This window comes from Cervus canadensis, chromosome 5 (assembly GCF_019320065.1).
Source record: "Cervus canadensis isolate Bull #8, Minnesota chromosome 5, ASM1932006v1, whole genome shotgun sequence".
Classification (NCBI taxonomy): domain Eukaryota; kingdom Metazoa; phylum Chordata; class Mammalia; order Artiodactyla; family Cervidae; genus Cervus; species Cervus canadensis.
The window spans coordinates 99,178,554-99,195,740 of NC_057390.1; the positions used below are offsets into that span (position 1 = coordinate 99,178,554).

General features: G+C 60.8%; 3 protein-coding genes across 4 annotated transcripts in view; 2 read left to right on the forward strand and 1 right to left on the reverse strand.

Moving 5' to 3' along the window:
- SURF2 (surfeit 2) lies at positions 1-4,011 on the forward strand. Of its 2 annotated transcripts, none has more exons than XM_043470109.1 (6): positions 1-151; positions 249-403; positions 1,611-1,714; positions 2,496-2,681; positions 2,845-3,011; positions 3,545-4,011. In XM_043470109.1, exons 1-6 carry the CDS (start codon positions 74-76, stop codon positions 3,626-3,628), a joined length of 774 nt encoding a protein of 257 aa, XP_043326044.1. In that variant the 5' UTR covers positions 1-73; the 3' UTR covers positions 3,629-4,011. The 2 variants fall into 2 exon arrangements, with proteins under 2 accessions (XP_043326044.1, XP_043326045.1); XM_043470110.1 differs by having other exon boundaries at positions 1,629-1,714.
- On the reverse strand, positions 3,915-15,507 carry SURF4 (surfeit 4). The gene is made up of 6 exons (XM_043470105.1): positions 15,307-15,507; positions 8,434-8,620; positions 7,826-7,902; positions 7,289-7,332; positions 6,794-6,980; positions 3,915-6,170 (listed from the first exon to the last, which is right to left on the reverse strand). The coding sequence occupies exons 1-6, from the start codon at positions 15,352-15,354 to the stop codon at positions 5,904-5,906; spliced, it is 810 nt and encodes a 269-aa protein (XP_043326040.1). The 5' UTR covers positions 15,355-15,507; the 3' UTR covers positions 3,915-5,903.
- STKLD1 (serine/threonine kinase like domain containing 1) overlaps positions 15,353-17,187 on the forward strand; it is a 21,795-nt gene continuing 19,960 nt past the window's right edge. The window contains 2 exon segments of the mRNA XM_043470387.1: positions 15,353-15,498; positions 15,618-15,864. Of these exon segments, the coding sequence (XP_043326322.1) occupies positions 15,353-15,498; positions 15,618-15,864 (393 nt within the window).

Genomic DNA, 17,187 nt, shown 5'->3' on the forward strand with positions numbered 1-17,187 from the left:
GCCCCGCCTCCGGCCCGACCCCCGACCCACGTGGTTCCGGCGAAGGTCGGCGCCCAGCTCCGCGCGCCGAGCCATGAACGAGCTGCCGGCCGACGTGCGCGCCTTTCTGCGCGAGCACCCGAGCCTGCGGCTGGAGCCCGGCGCCTGCAAGGTGGGAGCGGGGCGGGGGTGGGGTGCGGGAACCCCACGGTGGGCCCCGAGACCCCCAGCGCCCGGACCCCGTGACCGCGCCGCGCCCCCGCCCGCAGGTGCGGTGCGCTCTGACCGGCCACGAGCTGCCCTGTCGCCTGCCGGAGCTCCAGGTCTACACCCGCGGCAAGAAGTACCGGCGGCTGGTCCGCGCCTCCCCGGCCTTCGACTACGCCGAGTTCGAGCCGCACATCGTGCCCAGCACCAAGAACCCGTACGTGGCCGGGCCAGGGCGGGGCGGCCGGGCACTTCCCGGGGAGACCCGGGGAGGGACAGTTTCTAGTGCCGAGTCTGGCCGGGACGGGGTAGACTCCGGAGCCCCGAACCCTCTCCGCAGAGTGAGCGCTCTTCAGAGATGCGGCCAGTTTGGCAGCGCCCACCCTCCCGTCTGATAGGAGACCTGAGATGCAGGTGGGAGTTCTGGAGCTGTGAGTCACCTGGGACCCCAAGTGAGGCCCCCATCTCGCTCGTGTCTGTATGTGTGTGTGTTCAGTCGCTCAGTCGTGTCCGACTCTTTGCGACCCGGTGGGCTGTAGTGCACCAGGCCTTTCTGTCCTTCACCATCTCCTGGAGCTTGCTCAAATTCATGTCCATTGAGTCGGTGTTGCTAGCTAACCATCTCATCCTCTGTCGTCCCCTTCTCCCCTTGCTCTGAATCTTTCCCAACCTAAGGATCTTTTCCACTGAGTCGGCTCTTTGCATTAGGTAGCCAAAGTATTGGAGCTTCAGCTTCAGCATAAGTCCTTCCAGTGAACATTCAGGGTTGATTTCCTTTAGAAGTGATTGGTTTGATTTTGCTGAAGAAGGGATTCTCAAAGGTCTTCTCCAGCATCACAATTCAAAATCATCAGTTCTTCCGCACTCAGCTTTCTTTATGGTCCAGCTCTCACATTCATACATGACTACTGGATGGTAGTGCATTACAGTGGTACCGTCTGCATATCTGAAGTTAATATTTCGTTTTCTTTTTGTAAACACGAGGTTTGCCACCTGGCCTGTGTGCTTCGTAGAGTGTTGGCGCAATTGTGGTCTGTCACCTGAGGTTCTGAAGGCGGTCCTTTTCCTTCTTTAGTTTAAAGGAGAGCTTTGATTTAGCCGAGAGGGCATGGTTGACAGTAATAGTCAAGATGAAGGGGGAGGGGGGTGGCAGACAGTCCCACTGTCCAGCACTTTGTGAAGCGGTGGTTCACATGCCTCTCCTGCTGGAGCAGTCTGGGGAGGCTGGCCAGGCTGTCTAGGCCTGTTTTCTGGGTGGACGGTGAGGCTCTCTGGAGGAGTGGCAGGCTGCAGTTGCTTGGAAGAATCCTGATGCCTAAGCCACACGGCAGACCTCCCTCATCAGACTCTCTAGGGGTGATTCTAAGATGTGGCCGTGGTGGAGAGCTGTGGGTCTGGACCCTGGGTTGTGAACTGTCCCTTAGGCACCAGCTGTTCTGCAGACTCACCCTGCGACACATCAACAAGTCCCCGGAACACGTCCTGAGACACGCCCAGGGCCGGCGGTACCGGAGGGCGCTGCAGAAGTGTGAGTAGCCTCGGGGGACGTGGGTGTCTGGGTGCTTGTGTGCTCTCCCCAGGACCAGCACCCCTAGAAGGCAGAAGCGGCAGCCCAGTCAGCCTTTGGTGGCCCTTGGTGGATGCACCAGGCCCGGTCCCAGCACGGTGAGGAGAGGGTGATGGTAGAGACGGCCCAGAGCGAGCAGCAGACTCGGAGTGACGCGGGTTGGGTTAAGTGCTGTGAAGGAGATGGTGCTAAAGCATCCCCAGGTGGGCCTGCCTCACACAGGGGGCTCTCTGAGGGTTTCTCTTCAGACAGGACTTGAGGGGCTGCTGGGAGAGTGCTTGGCTTGGCCGTGGGGGGGCGGTTCTGTAGGATGGCTATTGTGCCACCATGCTAGTGGACTTGGAAAGGCAGGTGGGGACGAGACCACAGAGGGTCTTGGCAGCTGTGGATGGGAGTGCGCTGGAGGGCTAGAGCCGGGACTTCATGGAGCCCACCATCCAGGGAGGGTCCCAGCTGCTGTGCCTGAGCGGACCTCAGTCTCCGGGCGGCAGGCTGGCGTGGCTTCCTGGAAACCGGCTGGAGCCGAAGGAACGAGTGCTCCAGGCCTGTTTGGTCTCCGCTGGCCCACCCCTGGCCCGCACCCCCACACACCTGGCTGCTCTCCCCAGAGGAGCTGAGCTGAAGGCTCTCCTGCTGTTTCCCTGGGGAGGAGGGTGGCAGGGCCCGGGCCAAGCCCAGCTGTGTGCCGGAGGACGGTGGGGAGACACGAGGGAGCCAGGCAGCGTAGTGGTCTGTCTCACAGATGAGGAGTGTCAGGAGCGGGGCGTGGAGTTTGTGCCGGCCTGCCTCCTGCACAAGAGGAGGAGGGAAGACCAGCAGGACGGTGACGGGCCGCCTCGCCCTAGAGAAGCCTTCTGGGAGCCCCCGTCCAGCAATGACGGCGCTGCCTCAAGTGACAGTGATGACAGCATGACAGACCTGTACCCGCGTAAGCTCGAGTGCCCGGGATCCGGGTCACAGCTGTCCCCGCGGATTCCATCAGCGAGCCGCGAGCTGCTCCTGCATGTCCGCCTCTGGTCCTGGGCCTGGCTGACCCCTCAGCATAGGCGGTGCACTTGACCTGAGACAGCGCAAACCTCTACCCCTTGCAGCTGAGCTGTTCACCAAGAAGGACCTGGAAGCGACCGGGCCTGGGGACAGCACCGACGACTTTCTGACCGAGGATGAGGACGAGAGGCCGAGGGGCCCCCGAGAGACGGGCCCTGAAGACAGTGGGGCCCTGGGAGTGGGCCGGGAGCGCGTCCTCAAGCGCAGGAAGGTAGTGCTGTCTCCCAGGGTGCCAGCGCGGCAGCCGTTTCCTGTAGCCGTGGGTTTCAGCTTCTTTAGAAAAAATCAGATAGCTTTTTTTTTTTTACAACTGAAATTTCAAGCCAGCAGTGTACAAGACAGGTGCTGGCGGGGCTGCCTCCTGGTCTGCGCCTTCACAGAAGGGGCTGCATGGAGCAGGCTCAGGGCCCCAGCTCTAAGGCAGGGCGGCCCGGGCGCAGCACAGGAACCTTGAGAGGACTCGATCAGAGCCCCCGGAACCTCTGAGACTGGGGCAGGAAAGACGGTCCGTCAGTGATGCAGCACTGGGCTGGTAGAGGGCGGGGCAGGGCTGTGCGGTTGGGGTCCGAGTGCTGCCTTTAACTGCCCGCCGAGTCATCAGGGAAGCCGCAGGCAGAAAGCTGCCCAGGGGTTCCCACTGAAGTCCCTTCCTCCCTGCGGGCTGGGGTTGGGGGGCAGGCTCACAACACCCCGGCATCGCATCAGAATGCCCCTGCTGATGGGAGTTCTCTGTTTGTGCCACAGAAACGGTCCAGCTCCTTGAAAAAGAAGTCCAAAAGTCACCACCGCAAACCTAAGAGCTTCAGCTCTTTTAAACAGTCGGGTTAATGAAAGGTCGCTGGGGAAAATGCATCTTGAGAGAATTCTGAAAGTCCTCGGAAGTAGCCCGCCAGGGTCCCCACTGGTCCAGCCGGTGTCCCAAGACCTGCTCCACGCACTCCTCGCTTGCTGCCCCTGCACAGCTGAGGTCTGACCCCCACACCCAGGGAGCAGCGCGAACCCCAAAGGAAGACCTCCGTCTGGACACGGCCTCGGGCGACGCCTGGCGGGGGCACCCAGAGATCGCCCTGGCCAGGCCCCACCTGGCTGGCGGACACCAGAGGACCACACTGCGTACAACAAATGCCATTATTTATTTTGACGTGTCTCCAAAAATCAAAATGTTTTCAAACACAACTAAGATATAAAATACAGCATGAGATTTATACCTATTTCCCACAGAGAGCAAAAAAAAGTTTTTTGTTTTTTCTTCAGAAATTGTTTTTGCTCAAATCAATTCAGTAGGTCCTTTTTCCTCTCACATAAGCATCTACCCTGCCCTGAGTGTGGCCCACTCAGCGGCAGGGGCGGTGGAATGGTGACCACCAGGGGTCAGTCTGCTTTTACAAACCAAAACCTGCCACAGAGCAGCTGCAGCCTGGCCAAGCGCGCTGCTCCCTGGGGCCGGGAGGCTGGGTGACCGGGTGGTGTGCACAGAGGCCACCCTGCCCAGACTGACACCAAGTCTGACCCCCTGCGTGTGGGAGCGCCTGCGGGACGGAAGTAGAAAGTCCTCCATCCTTATAAATACTTGGGGAGCAGGGAAGTGGGCTCCTGGGGGTGGATGTAAGGAGCCTCTGCAGTGGTGGGGCTCGGGGGAGGGGGGGACACACGGGTGGTGCTGGAAAAGTGGCGATGCTCCCCTCGGGTTAGCTGGGTCCAGACCGTGGGAAAGGTTCTAGCAGCTCTGGTGGGTAAGAGCCAGCCTCCCCCTGCCCTGTGAAGCTGGCCAGGGGCTCGAGTGGGTCGGGGTCCGTGTGGATCCGGGCTCGGGACTGACCCCGGAAGCCCCAGGGAAGGCCCTCGGGTCAGGCTCGCACCCCCAGCAGACGAATCCAAAGAAGACGGGGCCTGCTCCAAGGCAAGGCTGTGAGACCGCGGAGGGCCTGGCCCCCAGGAGGGCCTGGGGGGGGCCCGGGGGTGGCGCAGGGCTGGTGGTCACCTCGTGGCCTCTGCTACCTGGTGGATGAGTGAAGAGCAGCGAGGAGAGCTCCCGGCCCCGCCCCCAAGAAGAGAAACACAGTATAAGGCAATGTTAGAAAACTTTAAATACAGGATCAAGATCCAATCGGTAAGGCATCACAAATCGTAAAAAGTAATTGGGGCTGCATTCAGCATAGCAAATAGACAATCTGAGCAAGCAGCGGCCTCATGAGGGCGGGGAGCGAGCGGGGCCGGGGGGTGCCAGGCCGGCTGCGGCTATGACTCTGGGACGGTCGGCCTGAGGTAACTGGTCTGAGTGCCCGCTCCGGCCCGGCCCAGCCCGCAGTGGCAGCTGCTCCCTGGCTGGGCACGCAGGTGCCGACGAGGCCCACGTGCTGCCAGGCCTGGGCTCCAGCCCCTGCGGGCTCCGGGCGGCCTTTCTGAGGGCCTTGTCCCCACCGTGAGCCCCTCGCACTCCCAGGCATCGCCCCGCGGAAACCGTACTGGCCCCAGCCGCTTCTCCGAGGAACGCCCTGGCCGCGAACCGCAGCCTCGGCTGCCGCTCCAATACTGCCTTATTCTTTGGGTCTGGGGTTTCTCCGAACGCTCTCACCAGCCCTTAAGAGGCTCACAGCGCAGGGCGGAGACCACGGGGAAGGCACTGGTGCGGGTCTGAACCAGTGTGTTGGTGTTGGGCTGGGCTACCCTGATCATTGAGTAGTTTTAGCAAAAAAGGTAAACTTCAAAAAAAAAAAAATAAGAGGGAGACTGCTCTGAATGATACACAAATGTATCTGCTCACAGTACGGCTTCCAGGTCCCCACCCCAAAAATGAAACAAAAAAACCGGGCTGACAGGCCACAGCCAAGCAAGATGCCCACTCCAAGAAGCCACAGCCCTGCCCTGGGGTGGGGGGCGCTGACCTCGGCCGGCCGGCTCCACGCGGTCAGATACCAGGCTGTGGGTCCATAGCAGGTTTAGCCATTAATTATCAGGTGTCTGCAAATAAAGTTCTCAAAACATCTGTGCCTTTACCAAGGGAGGGAAGGGAAGGGGGTACAGGAGATGCTGGCAGTTACTCGAATCCACCCTGAACCAGTCCTCGACGGCCGCGGGCCCCAGCCAGGCAGGGAGGACTCTGTTACCATTCTTTCTTCTTCTCGTCCATGGACACGCCCCCGGGGCCCAGGGCCACCACCAGGAGCAAGCCTCCAATCACCGACATGGTCTGGAAGAAGTCGTACTTGAGGAAGTCGTGCATGGGCTTATAGACGGGAATGGTCCAGAAGGCGTTGAAGTACACGTTGATGGCAAACAGCCAGACGACAAGAGTCAAGGCGGCCAGCTTGGTTTTAAAGCCGATGGCCACCAAAATCATCAGAGCCGTGCCCACGATGTTCTGGAGGATCTGCGTAGGTTGAAACGTTATGGAATGAGAATGCATGTGAAGAAGAGATGTGTCCCATTTGATATGAAGGCGAGTTCCAGCTGCCCGCATCCCCGCAGGCCCCACGCCAAGGTGGAGTACCTCAGCGTGTGCCGAGAGCCTCACAAGCAGGGAAGGAAAAGAGGTGCTTCCAAGGCGAGGGCAGCAGAGGCCGCCCCGGAGGGAGCGAGGTCTGCAGTTCACAGGCAGGGTTATTAGCGGGCTCACTCACGGCTGACCCTAGGAGCCCTGTTAGCTGGACCACACTCCCCGGGGCTGCTCAGGACCAACCGCCCCCTGCCCCCAGCGCCAGGAGCCCCTCCTGGGGACCCTGCCCAGACAGGGCCCCGGCTCTATAAGCTCCTAGGAGCCAAGGATGAAGCCTTCGACTCTGCAGCCCCAACCCCTGGCCTGCAAACAGGACACGCTGCAGGCGGGCATGCCCGGAAGGAGAGAGAAGCAGGTGTGCGTGCTGTGATCCTGCTTCCCCCACTGGAGGGGCCCTGTGATGAGGTCAGGGCAGGACGGCCCCTCGGCGGTGCACAGCGCGCAGAGAGGAGGGGGCAGTGCCTTCCAGAAGGCCGGGGGTCAGCCGGGAGACGTACCGAGAAGAAGCTGGCGTCGAAGTGGAGCAGCGTCATGAACATCAGCACCAGCAGGACGCGGCCCCCGAGCTGCATGTACTGCCGGGGGGAGCTCTCGCGCACGGTGGGCACGCCCGCGAACATGCTCTTGCCCTCGGAGCGGGACTCAGCCAGCAGCAGCAGCAAGCCGCCTCCCAGGGCCAGGTTCCTGCGGGGCACACCCCGCGGCGGTCACTCAGGGCCCCCAGGCCCCGCCCGTGCTGGGCGGGCCGGGTTGGAGGGCCCAGCAGGAAGGGGACTCCGCTGACCAGTGCCCCCCGGACCCTCAGCCCTCATGAGACGTGGGGTTCTCACCTGTGTTCTCGGGGTTCAGGGATGGGGAGGAAAAGGCCTCACCAACGTCCACTACAGAGTCTAAGCAGCACAGTTTTGACCCAGAGAAACTCACTTCACCCAGTCGCTACTGACTTCACAGACAGGAGGAGATACACTAGCCACCAACCAGGAGACACCTACCTCATCAAAAACTTCAAGTCCCACAAAATGCTGTAGGCGATCGTCTGAGGAACAGAGGAAAAAGAAACTGGAGTCTCAGCATTTCCAGACAAATTTGTGTTTCTACAGAATTAACAGCATCAGGCAACTCTTCCAACATACGTGAGAAATCTAAATACAAGACAGACGAAACCCTTTCGGGACACCAACAGCCCCAAACTCAGCGAGGGGCTCAGCGTCCCTCAGGGCGGGTGGTGGCCCAGACCTGTCAACGAGCCCCTGCTTCCTCAGAGCTGGGCCCAGTTTTGGAGGACATGGCGGTTCCAGGAACCGATCCGGATGAAATGTGAGCTAAACATTTCATGAGTAGCTATGTGTTCTCTGTGAAGTAGAGAACCCTGTGACCTGCTGCCTTGTCAGGAGGAACTCGGGGAAGTGGCCAACGGTGGAAGCCCGGAGCTTGGCCCCAGGCAGTTCCAGGCAGACACACGTGGCTGAAAGGGGAGTGGGGCTGAGTCCTCGGCTCTAAGCAGGGCGACAGGAGGGAGACCCGCTCACCTGCAGTGCGATGATGCCAAAGAGCCCGAAGCAGGCGTACTGCACGAAGTTCCTGCTCAGCACCAGGATGCAGCCGGCTGCAAGGAGGCTGAGGTCAGGGCTGCGGCCCCCCCACCCCGGCCGCTGGCACTGCGGCAGCCCAGCCACCCACCCCAAGCAGAAAGCAGTCTCTGGCGGGGGGCGGTCTCTACCTATCAAAAGCCCTGGTCCAGAAAGCAGACTCCTGGCTAGAGTCGCGTGTGTTAGAGGCAGCTCTGCTGGGAGCCGCAGTCCTGTCCTGTCCCTGACGGGCGGGCGGCGGGAGCTGGGCCCAAGGCCCACGCGGCCGCACTGGCGTCCGAGGCCCGCCCTTCTCCGTTTGCCGCTGTTTTCTTCTCCAGACCCCAGGTTCAGGGTTCCTTGGCTCCTCACTGGCCGCCCCCAGTCCCTTGAACCTCCTGCTCTGGGCACTGAACCCAGGGCCTCAAAGCAACGCAGCCAGGACTGTACACAGAGCAGCCAGCCAGGGGCCAGCAGGGCTCGCTCCCAGGCCCGCCCGGCGCCCTGGTGGGGGGAGCGGGGCGCAGGCCGCCGCCCGGGAGGCCCGCGGGGGCCCAGGCGCCACTCACTCAGCTGCCCGAGCAGGTTGAGGAAGACGAAGGAGGAGGCCAGCAGGTAGCCGCAGCCCCAGGTGGTGTCGATGTAGTCCCGCTGCTCGCCCCACTGGAACCACATGCGGATGCCGTCCTCCAGGAACGTGCTGATCAGGCAGAGGCGCGCCACGTGCGGCAGGTACTGCTTCGTGACGCGCAGGAACTGCGGGCCGGGAGAGCTGCGGTGAGGGGCGGCGGGGCGGAGCGGGGAGGCCGGCGCCCGCTCCCAGCACCGCCCAGGCGTCGGAGGGCAGGGGGCGTCCGGGCACCCTGCCTGGAGGCGAGGGAGACCTCAGTCCAGCCCCCGACCTCCTCCTCTGTCGTTTCAGCCGGCGCGTGCGTGTCAACTACGGTCATCACCCGTGGAACTGCTGCAGGACACCACGTCCACCCTCAGCCAAGGGCGTGAGAAGCCAGACGCCCACCACAGACTCAGCGGGCCCTCGGCGACGCCCTGGCCCAGGGTCTCCCTGCCGCAGCACTGCTGCCCCGGCACGCGCTGTGTCCATCACGGGCGTCCACGAAGGCCGTGAGAGCTGCCTGGCCTCGCTGCCCTTGTGCTGCTGGGGCAGCCCCGCCCCGCGCCGCCAGCTGGGGACACCTGCAGACAAGCTTCCTCCTGCCCTGTGCCCGCCAGGCCGTTCACGACAGCCGACCAGGAGACACACACGCACCTTGAAACCGAGGGACAAATGTCATTCGGGTGAACCACACGCACTCGAAGCGGAGGGACAAAGGGAAAGACACCCTGTGACACACGATAACAGCAGGAACCGGGGAGAAAGATCGGGTACCCGCCCACGTGACTGGTGTGTCAGCAGCCAGAGTCCAAAGGGCACCCGTGAGTCTGACCCCTCGAAGGGACATCGAGTGAGCGTCACAACCTCTGAGGCTGGCTAACCTGCTGCTGGAATAAACGAAGGTGTGCCTGGGACCGTTTTTGCCATTTCGGTGTTTTGAAAAGCTGACTGGAAGTCCTAGGCACTGCTAGAGCTGTCCACCATGGTTAGCAGGCTGCCAGCCGTTTAGACCAAGTTTTGGTTTCAGTTCTGGCTTAGCTGGCACAGAGACGCCTCCCCTCCCCCGGGCTCTGGGCCACAGCAGCCTGCCCTGAAGACAGAGGGGTGAAAGGCCAGGCATCCACGCTCTCCACGTCCCAGAGCCTAGACCCCGAGGTGTCGCTTGTGCGCGCGTCTGCTTGGCCTCTGACCCCCATGGAATCACGCCGGAGCCCCAGGGAGAGAGGGAGATGTGCAGACAGGCGAGTGGGCGGCCCAGGGCAGGAAGCCAGGGCTGGGGCTGACGGCTGGTGCTGTCACCCTGGCTCTGACCCCCTGACGGCCAGCGCACCGTGGATAAGCCGAGTGAATGCTTTGGTGGGGGCGGGGGGTCTCCACTATCCTACAAAGCGCGGACCAGTGGGTTAATAGTCGTGAAGATTCTTTCCAACCTTAATGAGCAGAGGAAAAAAGCGAAGGACAATGAACCTTGTCTTTAAAAGGAAAAAAAAAAAGAGGCCCCCAATACACCTACATGAAGTCTGGAGGCCACGTAGGTAGAAGCACTTCAGATCAGGAGCTGTGGGGACAGCGGACGCCACACACCCTCCCATTTCTGCCTCAGTGCCTGAATCAAAACGCCCAGCAGCAGGGTAATCACCCAGCCCGGGAGGCCCCGCCACCAGCCAAGAAGCCCTGGCGACAACACAGGCCTCAGCAGGGTGTCGACACCTGGGGAAAGCCGTATGAGGCTGGCACAGCCCACCAGGAGGGCAGTGTGGACTGAGAGTCCCAGGCAGGGGCCAACTCGCCTTCACTGGCCCCTAAACCGCAAGACGGAGGCAGTGTTTAAAGCCTCCATGACACGTCTGCACTCTTAATTTGAGTGTCTGGGTCAAGGGGATTAGAGAGCGGCGGAGAGAAGTTCTCTTCGGACAGGTAATTCACTCCTTCCAAGTGCAGACATGCCAAGACAGACATCTCTCTGCATTAGAAAAAACTGCAAACATTCAGGTATCTGCGCTCTAAACTAAGCACATCTCAGTGATAAAGAATCCGCCTGCCAATGCAGGAGACGTGGGTTTGATTCCTGGGTCATGAAGATCCTCTGGAGAAGGAAATGGCAACCCACTTCAGTATTCTTGCCTGGGAAATCCCATGGACAGAGGAGCCTGGCAGGCTACAGCCCATGGGGTCACAAAGAGTTGGACATGACCTAGCAGCTAAACAGCAATGTGGGCCAGGTTTCGGGCTATTTTACAAATCAGGCCACAGAGCCTCTCTGTAACCAGCCACGTCTAATGAGCACCTGTTTGGACTGAACACGGAGGAGGACGGCTAGGTGTGACAGCGTGAGACCAGCCCCAGTCTGAACCTCGCCTGCACACATCGCGGCCTCAGCGTCTGGCCCCTGGTCCCACACCGTGCTGCAGACAGCGAGCCCTCGGCGCAGCAGGGGAGCCCCTGAGGCAGCACCCAGAGGCCACTGGGCCAGCGCTCACACCAAGCTGGCCTCCTGCACACACCATGGGTCCCGAGGCCGGGGCTGCCTGCGGCCCATGCACTCAGAGTGGTCACCCATGCCGTGTGCCGGGCAGAGGGTCACAATGGGAAGGCCGGAGGGAGACGCTGAGTGGGCAGGGCCTGCAAGACAAGGGACAGGGTCTGTCACCCTCTGGGGGGCAGGCCTTTCGCAGGAAGCTCACGGTCAAGTGTAGCATATGGGTCCTAAGCAGGACCCCATCTGAGGGCTTACCTACAGAGCTGAAGTTTCTGTACAAGGGGCTGTGGTTTCTGAGTGGCAGGGATTTAAGCGGCAGCTGTACCCAAGCTGGGACGTGGCTCTGTGACACGGCCATCACATCACACAGCCACCTGCAGCTCCCAGAGAACACGGGGAAACCTACTCTCTCCGAGTGTTCAGGACAAAAGGGACTTGAGGAAAACAGGCTACAATTCTTGGTTCATGAGAACTTGCAGGCAGAGGCAAGAGGTGGGTCAGGCTTCCGTGCACCCTGAGAACTGGGGCTGCCCTTCTCCAGGGCCGCTCCGAGCCTGCACACCCCAGAAGATTAGAGCCTGCAGCCAGGGACCTCCGGCCCATCAGGCTGAGTCAGGGCTGGTACCTGAGGCCAGTGACTCACAGGGGCACATCCACCAGGACCCCGGACCCCCAGCGAGTCTCCCTGGGAGCTCTGTAAGGCCACGCAGCACCTGGAGATCCAGAAAGAGGTGGCGGTCGGCCCTGGGCTGGAGAGAGGGCCTGGCTTCCCTACTGAAAGCCCACACGGGACACAGCACCAGGAGAGAGGAGCAGGGCCAGGCTGCTCCTGACCTTCCGGGAGAAGCCCCGCCGCCGCCGCCGCCCCTGCCACCGCCCCCACCCCGCGCTCCACCCGCTACCCAAGAGGCAGGGAGGCAGGGCGCCTTCTCAGAACCGCCTGTCTGAGGTCGGAGCAGGGGAGAGTGAGTCAGCCGGCTCCTCTCTGCCCTCTCCCCGCTCTTTTGGTGTGAGGCCGGAAGCCCCTGTGGGGGAGGGATGACAAAGGAACGGAACACGAAGCCACCCAGCACCGTCCCAAACCCGACCCACACCGGGGCTCCACACGGGCTAAGGCACAGCCCGAGACCTGGGGGCTGCGGGGCCTGGCTCAGCGTCCCGCCAGGGCCGTCCCTGCTCCCCAGCGCTTGACCAGAGGCCAAAGGGAGCTCCTGGAGGTGAGAGCGCCCAGGACTGGCTCTGTCCTGCCAGAGGACAGGTGGAAATACCAAAGGCCACACGGACAGCAAGGCCTCATGCAGCTTATCTGTCACCTTGGTGACACAACCCATTAAGTGCTAATATTATTTACTGGGGCAAATGTGCTTGGGAGTCACAGCCTGCAGCCTGGCCGTGAGTCCCAGCGGCAGGGGATGGGCGTCATTTTGGATTGCCGAGTTGATGAGTCTCTGGCCCCTTCAGACCCAGGCTCAGATGGCTTCCGGATGCCAGCTTCCGCAGACAGCTCTCTCAGCACTTTCTCCAGCAGGAGGACGCTGTCCCTGCCACCCAGGGCAAGGAGCCTGATGCCAAAGAGGCAGCTGAGCCTGCTGGCCGCAAGCAGCCGGACCACTCACCCACACTCATGCCTCTGCAGGCCTAAAGGAAGGTTGCAGCTTGCCGACTCAATGTGGCGGCCCACCACGAGCCGTGCGAGACCACACAGACCTCCCTCTCTGCATCTGAAGAGGGAAGCACTGTGGCCCAAGCTCCCGGGACCCTGGGGCAACACAACGAGTGTGCACGGACAACTTGGCCCCATGCCGGAGCACTGGAGATTCCGGATTACCATCGTAGCTCTCAGGGGACACACAGCCCTTCTGAGACCCCGCTCACTTCTGGCCGACTTTCTGTCCCTTCATTTTTGCTTTTGTTTTCTGAAGATGAGGTTAGAAAAGACAGATATGTCATGTTTATATTTATCAGTCACATCAGTGACTTTCATGACATTTCCCCAATCCCTTCAAGGGAGATCATTTTCATCTTAAAAGCCCAGACTTTCTGCACCTTTACTGTTGGCAGCTGGTTTAGCACCATGTGGATCAACGTCAAAAAATAAAACCGCCAGCCCAGCTGGGCCAGACTCTGTCCATAGGAAGCCATCGCTTTTGCTCTGTGCCCCATCACCCATCCACGTCTTTCTCTCACACCAGGCCAGGTGGCAGAAGCAGCTCCTAACTTCGGTGGTGACAGCACAGCCTGGCCCCGCCCTCCCAAGTCGCCCACGGAAGGGCACGGAGGTGTCTGCGGACAGCTGTCACCACCAAGGTGGGCTCTGGCCCTCAAAAACTGACCGCAGGAGCCTGCCCTGCCCGGCAGATGCAGCCTTGTTTTCCCAGATTTTAGGCGGCGTGCTCTCTTATAGAAAAACACCAGGCATGAGAAGCATCTTGCGTGTGACACTGGGCTTTGCCCAGGGCCGTGGCCCCAGGAGCCTCAGCAGTGAAACCGGTACAGGTTGATCCTGTGCGCCCCTCGAGGGCCTTTTGGTTCCAAGATTCTGCTGCTTTCATTTAAAGCAAACAAAATGCATGGAGAAAAAAAAGAAAGGATTACGTAAAGAGAGTCTGATTTTTTTTTTTGGCAGGAGGAGGGTTTATCATTTGATAGTTGGCAGCAACTTGAGTGGAGACATTTTATCTAGATTCAGTTATGAAATTCACTTGCAAAACCAGGGTTTTTCCGGGCTGCAGAGAGAGTGTACGAGGCTCTTACGGCTACCATGGCTGCACGGAGCCGTCTCCTTAGGTGGCGGCTACTTGGGGAAACAAAACTGGGTCACTAAAATCATGTCAATGAAAGCGGACAAAGCCGGCTGGCTTGGTTTTTGAGAGCTTTCTATACAAATTGCTTTTGCAAGAAATACAATTTTTAGATTGTAAACACAAAATCATGACCTGAGGGAAAAACATTTCTTCAAGTTGACTGTTTTAGCCCCACACTGTTTGGTAACATAGGCAGCTCACAGGAAAGTGGGGCTGGGAGAACCCAAAGGGGAGGCCACGCTAGAGAGATCTCATCCGTCAGGGGAACGACAGGAAATCTTGTTCACCAATAACTGATTAGAAAACAGCTCACTTAACTATTGTTTAAAAATCTCTCTCTCACACACATACACACACACACACACACACCCCTTCCAGTGAGCCCAGCCTTGGAGTACGATGAATTATAACCACCCCCATAAAAACAGAAACTTAAACCTCACTACTTTTAACTCCGACGAAGCCACACACCCATGAAGTAACCAAAGACAGCATGGCGGTTGGGCCGGCCGCGGCTCTTCCTACAGGTCTGTAGACATAACGGGACACTTTCAGAAGTAAAAGGTGCACGGCTAAAGAACCACCGCCATGGTCTCCGGGCCAAGCTTGGTCGAAGGAGACGGTGGGAGGACCCTTTGCAGGACCTGGTTCTGTCCGTCTAGATTCCGAGCACCTTTAGCAGTGACTCAGTGGCCTGTTCCAAGGGCCCGCTTCCCTGTTGCTAGGAATGCCACCTGGACACTCCTGGTCTCCTCAAACAGGAAGGTAGGCGTCCCCCTCCCCCCAGCTGTGTGTACAGACAGATACCCATTCATTTCAACGCGGGGCAGAGTCCAGACAGGGAAGGAAGATGGAAGGGAAGGGTCAAAGGGACCCCGTGAACCCAACACGTCTGGGACAGAGCAAAGAAACAGTGCCGTGACTTTCTGCAGTGGGGGTGCCTACCAGGGCGCCCCCCTTTCCACCGGGAGGACCCCCTCAGGCCTCCAATCTGACCAACCCCCCTGCTCAGGATCCGCCCCCTAAGAATGCCCAGTGGAAGGACACGCGTGCAGGGACGACCCAGCGGTGCAGAAAGGCGAGGACGCTCCCCAAGCATCCCCCATCCCACCCCGGGGCCTCAGGCCCCTTCTCGGGAGGCGCGGAGACAGCCGCTGGCGCCCCTCGGCGTCTAGGACGAGCCGGGCCGATCAGGCAGGGAGGACAGGCCCACAGAGCTGGGCGCCCGAAGCCCGGGCCCGGCGAACACACCCAGGGCGCCCCGGCGCGCAGGCGGCGCAAGGGCGGGCTGGGCCCCCGAGGACGAGTTTGGGGGTGCCCCCGGCCCGGGCAGGCGGCGAGCCCGGGAAGCAGGGCCCCGGCTGGGGGAGGGGGAGCGAGCCCGGCGGGGTATCGAGGCGGGGGGGGCGCCCGGCCCAGGCCTCGGGGCGGCCCGGGGGCCGGCTCCGCGGGGCACGGGCGGGGCCCCGGGGGCACCCAGGCCGGGGGCCCGACAGGAGGGCCGGGGTTAGGGGGCGCCCCGGGCCGACGGGCCCGCAGGCCGCACCTGGTCGGCGAAGTCCTCGGCCGTGCCCATCAGGTCGTTCTGGCCCATGGCGGCGGCAGGAGGCTCGGCTCGCTCGGTCGCTCGCTCGCTCCCTCGGCGCTCGGCCCGTCGGCGCCCGCGCCCGCTGCGGCCTCCACAGGAAGTGCCCGGCGGCCGGCCTCGCTCCGCGTCCGCGGCTCCAGCGGCTGCCACGTAGGCCAACCCTTAAAGGGGCCGCGCCGCGGGGCCCGCCCCGGCCGCGCCTTAAAGGGGCCGCGCGCGGCCCGCCACACTCAGGCCCCGCCCTCCCCGCGCGAGGCCCCGCCCCTGAGGGCCGGCCTGCTGAAAGGACGCAGCAGCGGGCGCAGTTCATGCAGGGAGGGCCCGGGTCGGCAGGCAAGCTCCCGGGGGCTGATGGGTTACCCCCGAGTGGGGGATGGGCGCACACCGGACGCGGACCACACTGCGCATGCTCAGTCCGGGGTCCGACTGCGGCCTTGGCCAGAGGTGCACCCCAGCGCCCCGCAGAGGGACAGGGAGGCCGAGTCTTCCCCTCAAGACCCTATGGAAAAGTACCAGGTGCCGAGCGGTCCCCTGGCGAGGAGGTGGGGACGACGAGGGGCCGATGGTCAGGGCCGAGCCCAGGACCCGATCCTGCTGCCACTACCGCCCTCCCCACCGGTTTAACGGTCACAGTCCCTGTGGCCCCCAGGGCTTCCCTGGTGGCTCAGCTGGTCAAGAATCCGCCCCGCAGTGCGACAAACCCGGGTTCGATCCCTGGGTGGGGACGATCCCCTGGAGGAGGGCATGGACCCACTCCAGTATCCTTGCCTGGAGAATCCCATGGACAGAGGAGCCTGGCGGGCTACGGTCCATGGGGGCTGCAAAATGTCCGACACAACTGAGCGAGTAAGCACAGCACACCTGAAAAGCCGCCCTGCTTCCACGTCTGACCCCGGGGGAGGCAAGGTGCCCATGTTGGGCCAGCATTTGCCTCTAGCTCATAGGTGACCTCCTGGGTGTCCTTTGCCCCTTGGCATTGGATTTCCCCCTCTCTAAAATGAGGGATGAAATTAAGGCCTCTCCAGTCTGAATACAGGATGCTGGAAAACAACCTCATCCTTTTCCCCCCACAGGTCCATGTGCTTCAGCTCCTGCAACCCATAGAACATTCAGAATTCAACATCTGCAGCCCTCACGCTCCCAGACACTCCATCACTAGTCCCTAGCTGGGGGAAACTGGGCCTTTTCCAGGGCTTGTGAAAATGTTTAGGGCCTAAAAAATTCACAAAACAAAAGGAAGTTTGGAAAATAAAGAGAAATGACTGTTTCAGTTCAGTTCAGTTGCTCAGTCGTGTCCACCTCTTTGCGACCCCACGGACTGCAGCATGCCAGGCCTCCCTGTCCATCACCAACTTCCGGAGCTTGCTCAAACTCATGTCCATCGAGTTGGTGATGCCATCCAACCAACTCATCCTCTGTCGTCCACTTCTCCTGCCTTCAATCTTTCCCAGCATCAGGTCAGTTCTTCACATCAGGTGGCCAAAGTATTAGAGCTTCAGCTTCAGCTTCAGCATCAGTCCTTTCAATGAATATTCGGGACTGATCTCCTTTAGGATGGACTGGTTGGATCTCCTTTCAGTCCAAAGGACTCTCAAGAGTCTTCTCCAACATCACGGTTCAAAAGCATCACATCTTCGGTACTCAGCTTTCTTTAAGGTCCAACTCTCACATCCATACATGACTACTGGAAAAACCGTAGCTTTGACTAGATGGGGACTTCCCTGGTAGCTCAGCTGGTAAAGAATCTGCCTGCAATGAAGGAGACCCCGGTTCAATTCCTGGGTTGGAAAGATCTGCTGAAGAAGAAACAGGCTACCCACTCCAGTATTCTTGGGCTTC